Source organism: Labrus bergylta, chromosome 5 (genome assembly GCF_963930695.1).
Source record: "Labrus bergylta chromosome 5, fLabBer1.1, whole genome shotgun sequence".
Classification (NCBI taxonomy): domain Eukaryota; kingdom Metazoa; phylum Chordata; class Actinopteri; order Labriformes; family Labridae; genus Labrus; species Labrus bergylta.
In genome coordinates this window covers 12,859,945-12,873,823 of record NC_089199.1, presented here as the reverse complement: position 1 = coordinate 12,873,823, position 13,879 = coordinate 12,859,945, and the positions used below count along the sequence as shown (strand labels likewise).

General features: G+C 38.9%; 2 protein-coding genes across 3 annotated transcripts; both read right to left on the bottom strand.

The window, feature by feature from the left end:
- Positions 1-315: 315 nt before the first annotated feature.
- Positions 316-3,704, bottom strand: LOC109990265 (protein disulfide isomerase Creld1). 2 transcript variants are annotated; one of them, XM_065954849.1, is made up of 6 exons: positions 3,394-3,704; positions 2,346-2,557; positions 2,163-2,246; positions 1,262-1,357; positions 1,004-1,144; positions 316-911 (listed from the first exon to the last, which is right to left on the bottom strand). In XM_065954849.1, exons 2-6 carry the CDS (start codon positions 2,515-2,517, stop codon positions 691-693), a joined length of 714 nt encoding a protein of 237 aa, XP_065810921.1. In that variant the 5' UTR covers positions 2,518-2,557; positions 3,394-3,704; the 3' UTR covers positions 316-690. The 2 variants fall into 2 exon arrangements, with proteins under 2 accessions (XP_065810921.1, XP_065810922.1); XM_065954850.1 differs by lacking the exon at positions 2,163-2,246.
- A 134-nt stretch (positions 3,705-3,838) lies between these two features.
- On the bottom strand, positions 3,839-12,945 carry il17rc (interleukin 17 receptor C). The gene is made up of 15 exons (XM_020642447.3): positions 12,788-12,945; positions 12,229-12,548; positions 11,661-11,898; positions 11,065-11,168; positions 10,785-10,902; positions 10,453-10,494; positions 10,249-10,367; positions 7,061-7,117; positions 6,904-6,964; positions 6,583-6,800; positions 6,119-6,172; positions 5,976-6,027; positions 5,793-5,888; positions 5,401-5,439; positions 3,839-5,320 (listed from the first exon to the last, which is right to left on the bottom strand). Exons 2-15 carry the CDS (start codon positions 12,334-12,336, stop codon positions 4,716-4,718), a joined length of 1,911 nt encoding a protein of 636 aa, XP_020498103.1. The 5' UTR covers positions 12,337-12,548; positions 12,788-12,945; the 3' UTR covers positions 3,839-4,715.
- Positions 12,946-13,879: the final 934 nt, after the last annotated feature.

Here is a 13,879-nt window from a genome sequence, read left to right as displayed (position 1 = left end):
TCTATTACATGGTACCTTAAGATAAACATGTTCATATATTAGTGCAGGCTGTTTGGTCGATTACAATCGTAAAACTTATATTTTGGTGGCTCAATGTGCCTGTATAAAGAAGCTCCTTCAAACAATAATAAAATCAGACTTCAACAGTTGTACAGTTGATGGAATAGTTGAAATGAAAAGTATAATGTCGATTACCCTCACAAATTAACCCCTTTCAAATGCATCTCTCATTAAAGGTTACAATGATTTCTTCTTTGTCGCGACGAAAACTGTGCCAGCATTGAATGTTGAGAATTAAAAACACTGCTGAATAGCCAAGATAGTTTCATTTTAATTAATGTAAATACAACTCAGTGATGAGAGAAGGTAAATCAACCACACATTTTAACCAAAGTGGAAGCCAAGGGAGAGAAAAAGACCGGCTAACCATCAATCCAGTCACACAAGCAGCCAGAGCAGGTGAGCATAAGAAAATGTCTCTTGCCATTGGAAAAGGGTGATTTGATTAGAGCTTTCCATAGTATGATGTATTTGAATATCAATAAGTCATATCACCATATTACAAGTAATTGTAAAATATTCAAATGACTTTTCTGAACAGTGATTGTTACCTGCCTTGCTGAGCTGTAACCCATGCTAATTGATCTACCTTCTTAAATATTGAAGTCCTTTTTGGATCAGCTCAGAGCGTTACCGTACCCTGAAGAAGTTGTCTACCAAACGGTCTCCCCGGTCAGAAAGCCAGTACCCTGCCATGGCTGCCGTCGCTCCCATGAATACAGACGTGTAGACCATATCTCCTTTAGCGGCCAGCGTGGCCAGAGCACAGAGTACCACCCCGAAGAACATCTGCTGCAGCACTTCCACCTCATCATCCTGCATGTCCTCAAACAGACCTTTCCCCTGAACACCTGCACAGAGAGACGGACAAGTCAGAGGCTGATGAAGGTGCTCAAGTGGTTGTGGGTGCAAACATCTTCGAGTATTGTAAGATGAGACTAACTTGGCTGCTGCTTCCTCACACAGACACCATCTCTGCGTATGAATCCTTTTGCACAGTCACAGCGGAATGAGCCCACTGTGTTGGCACAGATTTCATCCAGACCCTGACAGGCCAGCACCCTGTCACTACATTCATCTATATCTGAGCAACAGAAAGACAGAGACAACATCAGATCATTTTAGATCACTACTTTCTCATATAATATAACATAATGAATGCATGCTAATAATATAATATTCAGAAATATTCTCTGTTTACCCAAACACTTGGACCCTGTAAGTGTAAACCCCAAGGCACATTTCCTGCACCGTGCTGGTCCGCTGCCCATACAGCCCACACAGGCGGGGTCACAATCTGGAGGAAGAGTGAAGGTTAAATATTTGTCGTACAACTCTGAATCCAAATGAAATTACATGAGAAAGGAAGCATCATGTCATTTTAATACCCAACTGGAGATTAAGGTTAAGTCAGTTTTTTAAAGTTAAAATCTCATCCTGTTGTCTTGTAACCTTCGCTGTGATCTTTGTAAGGGGGAATATAAAAGAGGTCTGTTTCAGCAGCAGGCTATAACTTGTTTGACACATACCCTCCAGCAGCACTCACAAGCACAACAGACGACAATAAAGAAATAACCAGTCTTTTCACTGATGGTCTTATTTGCTTTTGTAGGTCATTAAGACATCAATATTATCATCAGTCTGTCTTTTAACCAGTTAAAGACTCCCCACAGAACATTTAATTGATACTGTATTTTAAGGACAATTTTGCCACATTGGTGGAAAATTAGAAAAACTAGAAAAAAATATGGCATCAGGATAAAAAGAGTTGAAAATTAAATGTATTTGTCAAAAATTGAAGAACACAAAAATATATTTAATTGTCAGTTTAACACAATATTTTGACAGCTGGTGGTAAAATACAAACTATATAAAGATGTAACCCTGGGAAATTGAAACCTTTTAGTTTTATAAGATTAATCCGTTATTCATTCACTTTTTACTCAATTTCAACTATTACTTATTTATTCGATATCTAGAACTATATACTTAGCCCACTAGCAAACTCTAAATGTTTAGTGTATACCAAAGACTTAACAAGCATTTAATACCAATGTACTTTTTCAAATATATTGTGCCTTATATAATTTTAAAGCACTAACCTCTGCACTCAAAGGAACCCTCTGTATTGAAGCAGTAGTTGTTTGCAGGACAGATACCCAGCTCGGTGTCACACTCATTTAAGTCTACGACAGATCAGAAGAATGTAACGGATAGTCAATAGTCTGTTTGTTTTACGTCTCATACACAAGCACTATTGGATCTGCAGACTCTGTATACAGTACCTACACAGGTGTTGTTATGGAGTATCCATCCTGTACTGCATCCCTCACAATGGTGGTTTTCTGGGCCTGAACACTTACTGCAGGCAGGAGGGCAGCTGTGTGCCTTAACAGCTAACAGACAACACAGCAAAGCAGCCTGCAGCAGGTTCATGTGAAGCATCCTCATTCCCATCTGTCCCAGCAGGTCCACCAGATAAAGCTGCTTTGTGTTTCTTGATAAGAAGATAAACATGTTTCTTGCCAGGTGGATAATGAGGAACAGATTGCTAACAGAAGAGGGTACATTCAAGTAAAAAAAATAATAGTTTTAACTTTTTGTATCACTACATTGTGTAGCTAAAGGGCTTTGCTCTCTCTCCCTCTGAGTGTGTGTGTGCGCTATTGTGTATCTTGCATGTGTGCATGTATATCAAAGGACCACATAGATCTTTGACTAATCAGAATCCATATAACCACCCTAGAAATATATTGAAGTGAGGAAGCCCTGTGAGAAATGTCTGTTTTTGTTGCTACATTTCTCTTAATTTCTTCATTAAAACGGATTGTAAAATGTTTTTGATCGTTTCAAATCATATTTAGGCCTTTAATACAGTTTCTGTGTATGTTATCACAGAAAACTTTCTTTACCCACGTTTTATTATAGACTATATAGGCCATACATCTTACCACTGTATTGTCTGTCAACTCAAAGTAGTATGTTACAGAAATGGCTATATGTCATAACTATAAGGGGTAAAATCAAGGCTTTGTATTATTGGAGTCAGAATAACTTCGATTACAAAAGTTTATTTCCAAGCGCCAATTTAAAATAAAGTCCCATGAGGACAGGCTGTAAGCGCCACACTGAGCGTTGTGTTTGACATGCTGATACATAATACAACACGTCACATAGAACACACAGTGAACGTGACACTGCAGCAGTCAACACAACACGTGTGTGTGTGTGTGTGTGTGTGTGTGTGTGTGTGTGTGTGTGTGTGTGTGTGTGTGTGTGTGTGTGTGTGTGTGTGTGTGTTTGTGTTGAGTTTAGGGGTTTTCTTTTGCCTACCTCTATTCAGCGTCACCGTATCGTCATCAGTAAAGTTTAAATGAAGTCAATATAAGTTAGACGGCTTTATCGCACTTGTGACATAACCTGTTAAGTGTAATAACACACACATATAAACAACGGGCGGGACATGCAGGCCTCACACGACTGCTCCTCCAGTATCGGATGGGAAAATGTTCAGACGCGTCTGTGTCCTCAAACGGACACTAGATTACACCAATGAGATAAGCTGCCCTCCACGGAGAAGAAACCAATCACAATCCGAGATGCACCAAGGACAAAAATAGACTAATGTATTTATAGACAGGACTGCTGACAGTCTCATACTAAATGAATTCGTGAATCTGTGTTTAGGTTCAATATTGACATTGTCTAATGTCTTCTGCTTCAATCATATTTAAAACATGGCAAGCTAATTCAACAAAAATACACAAATTAGTCTAACTGAATTAAGTATAGCCTTTGTCATCTTTATTTTTTTTTTGATAGGCCAAAGACTATCATTACTGCCATGTCCAGTCCGAACAATGAACATAATGTACAGTAATTTAAGTCAGTTCCATACAGACATCTCCAGACGACACATCTCGAACACAGATATATTGACACAAGCAGACAAAACATCAGAACAACAGGTAGCTCGAACAACACAGACAACACATCAGAATGTGTACTGACATTGTCTGACGCCACATCAGAAAGGCAAATATAATGACACATACGTCACATCAGGACATGTTTAATGACGTTGTCAGAGTAACATCAAGATGAAGGGGAGTATGGGGCTCAGATGGGATAGCGGTTAGGTTGTTCCCCATAGAGGCTATAGCAGTGCAATGAAGTGGCTTGGGTTCCATTCTGATCTGCGGCTCCTTTCCCCCTATCTTCACTACTCCCCGATTTCATACTTTATCCACTGTCCTATACAAAATAAATGCTAAAAAACAAAACAAATAAATATTTTTAAAAAGATGACATGGAGTACAACAAAACTACTGAAATCTTGTTAACATTTTCATTTACACAGACAAATGTGTCGTCAGGTGAGCAATTGACTCAGATAAACTGAAAGCACAGTTCACTGTTGAAAAGTTACAGCCAAATGTCTGTCTGGTTTTTGCACAAATGGAACCCCATATAACAAACATTAACAAAATAGATTTTTTTTTTTCAACAGGTCTTCATTAGTGTCCTACGATGTATGCCAGGCACATTTAAGATGAACTCGCACCTCATGTGAGCAGATCAACATTATCTCCAGCATGAAATCTATATGTATGCTTCAAAGGCTTTGTCCCAAAACTCCAACGTGATTTTCTTCTTTAGTTTTTGTTTTTTTTCATCCATCTGAGTCCTTTCATTTCTCCATGGTTATGTCCATCTATACCTGTTCTCCTTTCTGTGCCCCCCACAGTTAGCTCAGATAGGAGCGCTTGGATCTTTGAGGGGAGATGGAACAGGGGCAGGCCCTTAAAAAGCTCTGGTAGTCTCCTGTCACTGCTAGGATGGGAGTCAAATTTGACAAGAAGAAAACGCTCTCCTGCCCTGCCCTGCTGTTTGTCCGCCTGGATAATGCACAGAGAGGCTGTGAACACATCAGAGTACGGGGAACACATCTGAGGAAGATCATTGTTGTCCACCTTCATCTTGATATCCTCTTTGTGCAAACGGGTCCATTCCTCTGTTTTCTCTAAGGCATTATGGGTCAAGACGAGCACGACTCTGCCACCCTGGCTCTTTAGCTCCAGCAGTTGTGAGTGCAGCCATGGCAGAGGTCCCAGAGTGCACTGGTCCTTCCTGCTCCACTGGTCCACAGACACATGGAAGCCATGGTTAGAGAGCAAGGACCCTAGCTCACACACTGACTCTGAAACACCAGCATCCACATCTGGGGGGCTCAGCAACACCACATGAGACATTCTGCCAACTTTAGAAAGAAGAAACAAAATGATTACTGTAATGGCATGTTTCAGCTTGACTTTTTGTGTTAAAGTATTAAATACTCACCCTTGACAAATCCGCCATAATGACAGCTCCATACCCATTCTATAACAGTAGGTGAAATAAAGTATATATATTTTAGAAGGCTTAGCAAAAACACATTATAAGCATATTCATCATTATTGTGCCCCTATAAGTATTTAATTTCATTGACATCATCCGTGTAAAACACTGGTATGCAAGAGGGATGCAAACATTTCAAGACCTAGTCAAAAAGACATGATCTTAGCAGCAAATGAAAGCAGACTTATGGAAGGGGCCTCAGGGAATTTAATCCAAGCTAGACAATGCATGTTTTATCATAGCAAACAAATTCCAGACAGCAAAATACGACACTGACTTTTCTTCTACTATCTTTCCTTATTAAACGTAATGCAAAGAGAGAGAAAAAGACTTACTCTTGATGAAGTCATGAAGCACATAGAACATGATCATAGTCAAGCAAACTATCAGCATTACACCAACAACCAGGAGACTCCAGCGCCACCTGCCAGCTGCATTAAAGATAAAACAAAACACTGTTTATTAACAGCTCCGTTGGTGTAGTTTTTTCCCCTCTGCTTAATTTGTGTCATACTCACTGTTGTTAAAACAGAATGGACCCAGGTCAAGTCCCAGTCCTCTGACCTTCACCTGAACAAATAGACACGGACATTGGTTTGTTAGTTCGGCTCAATAAACATACAAATGTTTCACACAAGAGGAAATCTTTAAAAAACATTACCATCACACATGGTGAAAGCTGAAGGTTGATGTCTTCAAACACCCCTCTTTTCACCTAAAAGGCGACACAATTATAAATCTTAAAGTCACATATTATTAGACCTTTTGAAATGTAAGTCTGCCAGTAATAAAAACACCATACTGTGTAGCCAGATTGATTTAAATTCTAGTCAAGGCAAGAAATGATTTTAAATGATTTTAAAATTATGCATATATGTTGTTTTTTTTAATATAGGCAACTTCACATAACATTTTGAAAAAGCAATCTTAAAAAAACAGACAATTTCCTCAGCAACACACAGTTTTCAATTAAAGTCAAAACAAGCCAAATCAGAATTAAGTATTAGACAGTATGGTAAGTTTAGATTTCTCCAAATTTAAAGCAATTAGATGGTAAAAAAAAAAAAAAAAAAAAGCTTAAGTGTAAAATCAAGAGGTTAAAACGAATTAACATTTTTTTCTTACCCACAATCCCTTGCTGTTTTGTTTCCATTCACCCGTTGCCAGCTGTTGTCTGAAGCCCTTCACCTCCCGGCAGCTGAGGTCTCTCTGACAGGGCCACACTTCCCCCTCCAGCCTGCAGGGGGCAGACACGTTCCACGACAGCATTGAGCGGGAGTTGCTCATCTGACCCTGACCAACAGACACTGAAATATTCTCCCAAATATTCCTGTGGAATAAATCTAGAATGGAAACAAAAAAACAAAAAAATCAGCATGCTGATTGGTAAACTGTTACAAGACAGAAAGTAGTAGACTATCGTTAGAATACCTCCAGACTTCTTACTTTTGTTGATGAAAGGACAGCTTAGAGAGCGCCGAGACCTCTGATCATCCTCATCCCATATCTACAACACACACACAAGTCAGGCCTATGAGTCAGTACATACACATCCTTGTTAGTGTGTTAGCTGTGAGTGATTATGATTTTCCAATAAGGTTACCTGAAAACACATGCAGGTGGTTACAGAATACAACGGGATGAACGGCCTCTTCCATCTCTGTAGAGTAACATTTAACACAACATGAGAGTAAGAAATGAGTGTTTGAGGGCTTATGAGTAAGGTGTGCATTTTTTCTTCAAAACTTCTTTCATAAATATACTTCAATGTGTAAAGTCACAATTTGATTTGAAGTTGCATAGACTCTGGTAAATAATAATCTTTTGAAAAGTGCAATTTATGGTTAGTTGTGGATAACTTAAATATTTCTAATGCTCCTTGATTTGTCCTATTAGAGGCCAATATTTCACTTTTTACTGTTACTTTGATAACTTTCCAGATCCAGTCAACTTAAGCATTATGATTAAACTGTATTGTAATTAAGATCAGGCTCGTATTATGCTATACACATTTTTGTAGTTATAGTTTGAATTCAATAATACAAAATGATTCAGGGTCAGAAAAAGATCATGCTTCTGCATAATGAGTACTTTAATTTTCGAACTATAAGTACAGATGAATGCTTAGAGTTTTAAACATTTTATCAAGTGAAACTTTCTTCATTGTGGACTTCTTTCACCTTGGGTACTTCGCCACCGACCAAAATGTTCACTAATGTACGATAGTATCTTTAATGCTCCAGTTTTATTCTTCTGAAACATTCTAGATGGAGATTGAAGTTTCCTTGCAAAGATTCTCAATTGAAAAAAAGTTCAGCTTGTCTGCTGCACTGCAAGATGAAACAAAGCAAGTAAAGCTATAACTACATCTGTAGCATCTTAAAATCATGTTCATATGGTAATGTATAAGGAATAATGCAACAAGTTCACGCTCCTGTAAGAAACTTTAGCATTTTAGTGGTTCCTTCTATCCCTTTACTGATATAGTTCTATACATGTTTAAAGGAGCAATAAGTAACTTTCAAATAAAGTCACTTCCTGGAGCTTTCCAATCCGAGTAAAATTTTTAAACAGGCAACACAGATAGACAGTGAACATCTACTTTTTGACATTAGTTAACCGTTCACTTATTAATGGGCGATAAAAAACAATTTATACATGTAAAAAGTTACATATAGGTCGCACGCTCAAACAGTGTGAAGAACGTATCAGGATCATGCTCATTAAACTTGGACACTTAACGCACATCAGAAGCAACATCAAAACCCCCTGATGACGCACCACTAGAGGCACCAAAGCCCCCAGGATGAAGCTTGCCCTCTCTTATCAACTGTAATCTGGACTGCTCTAACTCCAACTTCATCCTCTCAGTGTGTTGTCTCATTTGCTCTAGCTCAAGCCGCTCTTCCCTCTCGAACTGTCTGCGTAGCTTCTCCTGCTCAAACTGCAAAGCCAACAATTCTTTCTGCTGCTCAAAAGTTAGGCCTGCAGCCTAAAAAACTACCGGTGCAGACACTGACAAAGGCACTGGGTCTTCCTTTAACACCCCCTGATCAATCAAAGACAAAAACACAGTTTTACGAATCTCATCTTTAAGACTCTTTCCAGCAACAACAACACCATAATGGTCAGCTATCTCCAATAACTGTTCCTTCTTATAGCAATTTACAAATGTCACTGTGGGCGTCCTGAATAACTCTGACAAGGAAGCCATGATCACAAAACCAACACAAGACAGAAAGTAAGATAACTGCTTTTATATGCACTTGGGCAGGCTTTGCCCTCGACAGACAACTTTCCCCTATCTGCCTAACTGAAAGCTAGCTAAAGCTCGACCCTAGTCTTCGTGTGGTACTGATGGTAGGTATTTATGCACTGCATCGACTGCAATAATCCACATTTTATACACTCGATGACTGTAGCCCGACAACTCGGGAAAGCAACCATTTATATGGCGACCCCCCTGCAGTAGGGAATGTGCTCCTGAGACAACTGCTCGGTCCACTTTCCCACCACTTTAATGAAAATAAAAAAAACAAACAGGCACCATCCCGATTGGAAAGTACCTTACAGCCTGACGGAGAAATGTGTGTCTACTGTGCGTCAGCCGTAACAAATGCTTCCTGGATGGTTAACAAAAAACCAGCATTAATTCACAAACAGCAATATTCAACAGAGCACATGGTGTATCTCCCAACAAGCAAAAAAAAAACAGAGCCCTACACTCCAGACAAGGACGACTCTGGCAACAAAGCACAGCAAAATAGCATATATGTAGCTACACCAACTGATCATAGGACCAACTAACAATTTCACTTAAGGACTGCTACCTAAGGCACAAAAATATCAAAATGGCCGAAATGGACGAGCCCCGACTTGTCATGACCCGGGTCAGGAAGTCACAACAAAAAGGGGAGACAACACCAAGTACCAGTTTAAAAAATTCTTTATTTAAACCAGAATAAACCAAATTAGATAACTGAAACAATTTGTGATAACCAAATTAAACCGAATTAGTCTTTATTCTTTATCTAATTCCAATTAGACCAAATTCTCAAACCTGTGGAGAAGAGCAGGGTGAGCATAGAGAGCAGCAGGGAGTGCGTGTGTGTGTGTCTGCAGGTGCTTAAGTAACCTCAGCACACCGGACCCAGGAGTTACTCCAATTAGTGCTCCAACAAGATCACAAGTTAGACACATCTCCAAGACAATCAACATACAATGAAAACAATTATCTGCTGACCCTTCTGGGGCATCACATAGGACCTTTAAGAAATATTTTTCAAAAAATATAAATGTCGTCATTCTTTCTCTTCCAGTTAAAGGTATGTAAAGGTACACTGTGAATATTTGCTGTGAAGAGTGCAAACTAAGGATGTTTCTGCAGTTTATCACTTTGTCCGACATCTACAGCAGCAGTTTAAGGCAATAATAATTTCTATAAATAGAAATAGTCAACCTACATGGTGATGAACTCGTTTACCTTTTGTTGGTCATATCGATGCATTAATATTATTTTCAGTCTGTTTCATAACCAGCAAAAAATTCTGCACAGGAGCTTCAAATATAATATGTTTAAATGGGACAGTATGCATAGTGAGTTTATTTCATTCATTTGGTTGATAATAGCCTCTGTACTTTCACTTATGATGTTTTAAACGGATGACTTTTGTTAATTTGCGATATTGCTAAAAACAACAACAACAAAAATACAATAAACCACTATGACAAAAGAAAAACAACAACACAAACTGTGACAACTACAAAAATTAGGCACTGATATACACTGACCTGGCATTTTCCATTCTGCTCATACTGAAGGCATACAGAGGGTGAGTTCATATTCCTGCCAACAAACTGCAGCTCAACACGATTCTTCTCTTTGTTAATAACACTGCGGAGTCTGGGCACTGAGAGGCGGGAGAGAAGTACAGCACTGTTCCCATTAAAGATACAAACCAGCACAAATAAAATACATGCAAGTGGGAAACTTACCTCCACACTCTTCTACACGCTCAGACAGATTCTGGGAGCAAACTAAACACAGATATAAAAAAAAGTTCTTAAAGATGTAGAAGCTAATCATCAGTCACATTTGTACAGAAGAACATTTCATTCACATTTTATGCAACAAAATAAATATTGGATTCTTATATCTAATTATGAGATATTTTCTTGAAATTACCAGATCCTGATCTCTTAAAAGATCCTTGTCTTGTAATAACTGTTCGAGATGAGGGGTCCAATTTTATTGTATTTGGTGAATGCCATGCACTTCTGTTAGCATGTCCTTAGAGTTGTTATATTTGTAAAATACAAAAATCTACCTTCATCTAGAGAAGGAGCGACAACGGACTTTAACGGACGATGATGATCAATTGACGAATAAATCATCAATTGACTGCTAAAGGTAACCCCAGCTGGCTCAGTAATCACCATGGAAACCTTAAAGACAAACACACACACACACACACACACACACACACACACACACACACACACACACACACACACACACACACACACAGTTCAGACATAATGCCACAGAGTATGATAGCACTGATAGTACACACCCTCTTGTATTACAGCACATGAAGCATACAGTACCTTTGCCTGGTGTTGTTGAGTAAGAGCTGCATGATTAACCGTAAACTCCACCCTCTTGCAGCTGGGCATGGTGTGTGCGGTGTTAAAACACACTGACACAGACGCTGTTGCAAAAGAGGCAGTAGAAAAAATGACAGGGTTTGACGCTCACTAAGAGAGTAAGGAAACTGAACACACTCAACAAACCACATGTTGTTTAAAGGAATTTGATACACTTGATATAGTAGGTGACATTTAACAAGATTACACTTACTTCACATGATCATTTCACAACTGTCATGTTTGCTCATTTCAAAAACAAAAAATCTCTGTGTGTGGGAAGGGTTGATAAATTACTTAACTGACCTTTGTTACATTTTCAACAAGAGATACATTTTGCTGTTAAGATAAATTGAGGGGAGATTCTTTGGGACAAAAAAAAGACAAGATGAGCACAGAGAAAAAAGGGACTGCTCTGTCTGTTTTAATGGTGGTATGCACTGTAGCTACAGTAATGCTAATATTTAGATCTGGTTTCAACATACAAAATAACGTATTTTGTCTTTAGATAAAAAGTAGCAACTCAACATTGTGCTGCATGTGTTCTTAGTTTGTACCTTTAGAATTGCTCAGTTCCTCGTTATAGTCCTCCTCATCCCTCCCAGAGTGGCCTTTATCCTCCATGTCCTTTTCTGCGTGGGTGTTTATCTCCATGTCGATCACCAGACATAACCAACATGAGGACCCGTCTTTGCAGCAGAGCTTGAAATATGGTGTCAGGTTTTGGACATTTACAGAAGTATTTTCCTTCATAGAAAGAGGCATCTCATCCTTCATGGTGCAATTGGAGAGACCCTATAGGAGACAAAGTTGGAAATAGAAGAACAAGATTCACTTGTTAGCCATTTGGATGTTAGTACTATATGCATTGCAAGGGTAAATATTTGCCGACACTGTGATAATTCTACATGCAACAGAGATCTGTATTGTGAGAAGATGCCTGATTGTTTGCTTTGAATAAATATTTGATAATAAAACACCTTATCGGTCATAAGGTAAATTAAAATGTTAGAGCAAGCACTAAAAAGGAAATTAAAAGTGTAATCCGTCAACATAATGTATGTACTGTATTGCAGCAGAGGAAAATGCTGCTTCAGTATATCCAGGCAGTGAAGCCTTCAGTACCTGAGAGCAGATGACTTCATGGCTATTGAATCCAGAAGCTTCCAAGTTACAGGCTGACATGTGTAGAGTCAGTAAAAGGCACCAAATGGACCATCCAGGAATAATCATTTTGTGTGTGGACACTAAGCATTACAAGAGTTCCCTCCAAATAGCTTTCATGAAGACTTTGTTGAGTAAGTCCAGTCTTCTCCTCTCCATTATGACTTTGGGTTGGAGATTAACTTGATGAAATCCTGGCAGAAACAGCTCAGCAGCACCGAAGGCAGAGACTCGAGATAAACTGTCAGAGTGTTTCTGAAGGTTTCACCTTAAGTTATTGCCTGAGGAAGAAAAGATCAGTAAATAGAGTTGTTTTTCATCTGGAAACACCACAGTTTTATAAAGCTTCCTGTTGGATTGCCTGTTATTTTATAAGAAGGAGCCAAATTGTTGTTTTATTAAAACACCTTCAGGAATAATGGAATGGTGGTACAGAAAAAGAGGACATGAAATCATAATAACACATAGCAACATGAGTCATGTAAGAATACACCAAAGCAACATCATGTCGGTTACTTACTGTGTCTGGTTGTCCAGTCTAAGTCTCTCTGTGGTGTGTTTTTCTCCAGACAGACTGTTAAGCTGCACACCTTGTTAGAGTTACTAAGAACTGTTTGCCTTGTGGGAAAATTGAAGCAACAGTCCCTCCCTCTCTCTCTCTCTCTCTCTCTCTCTCTCTCTCTCTCTCTGTTTGTCCGTATGTTACACTCTAATCACACTTTTGAAGTGAACCCTTCCTGCTCTAAATTCTTTATCCCAGCATAACAAGTTGGGGTCATAGTCCATAAGTGCTTTAAATCAGTTCGAGACTCCACCTTGACTGCTGGATTTAAGTAGCTTTATACACAGAGCTGAGTTTAAGGTACAATAAACAAGTCACAGCTGATAAGTTGAAGGGGAAAATGTGTAGCATATCTTTTCCGTGTTATGTGCTTTTAAAAAAATTATACTTTCGCAGTTCTTAGGAAACTGTGTGCTGACAAACAAGTTTCTCTCGTAAGGAGCCATGCATACCTTTGAACCGCATTCATGATGCAATCCATTGAAAGACAACCCCTCTTAACACGATGACACATGGATCACGCAGCAGCTCAACTGGTTGGACCACATAATATTGAACCAAGCACAAACCTTGTCTACCACTCTATCGTTGTGTGTTCAGACCAGAGTAAAATAAACATCCACCTGTTGTGTACATTGTAAATCGATGTGGGCAAGCTGCATGGCTCCAGTAAAGATGGATAGTATATTAACTTAAGCTCAGTGTGAACTCTCATTGTATAACTTCACACTGCAGAGTTTAACCCTGAATTATTTCACTGAACAAAATTTAAGTGACGATTGCTGTAGTTAAGATTTGATTTATTTATCTTAAAGCTAACCAGCTCTGTTGCATCCTTTGTGGAAACACATCAGACTCAAGTTTGAAAGGTCACATATCATCCTCCGTTTCAACAAGTTGAAATAAGTCTTGGAGCTCCCCAAAACATATCTGTGAAGTTTCTTGGTAAAAATCCACTCCGATCCTGTATTTTAGCATGCCTATGAACCCCTTTATTGCAGCCCTGCATAGAACTGTTTCTGTGTCTATGACAATGAACTGTGTTCGACC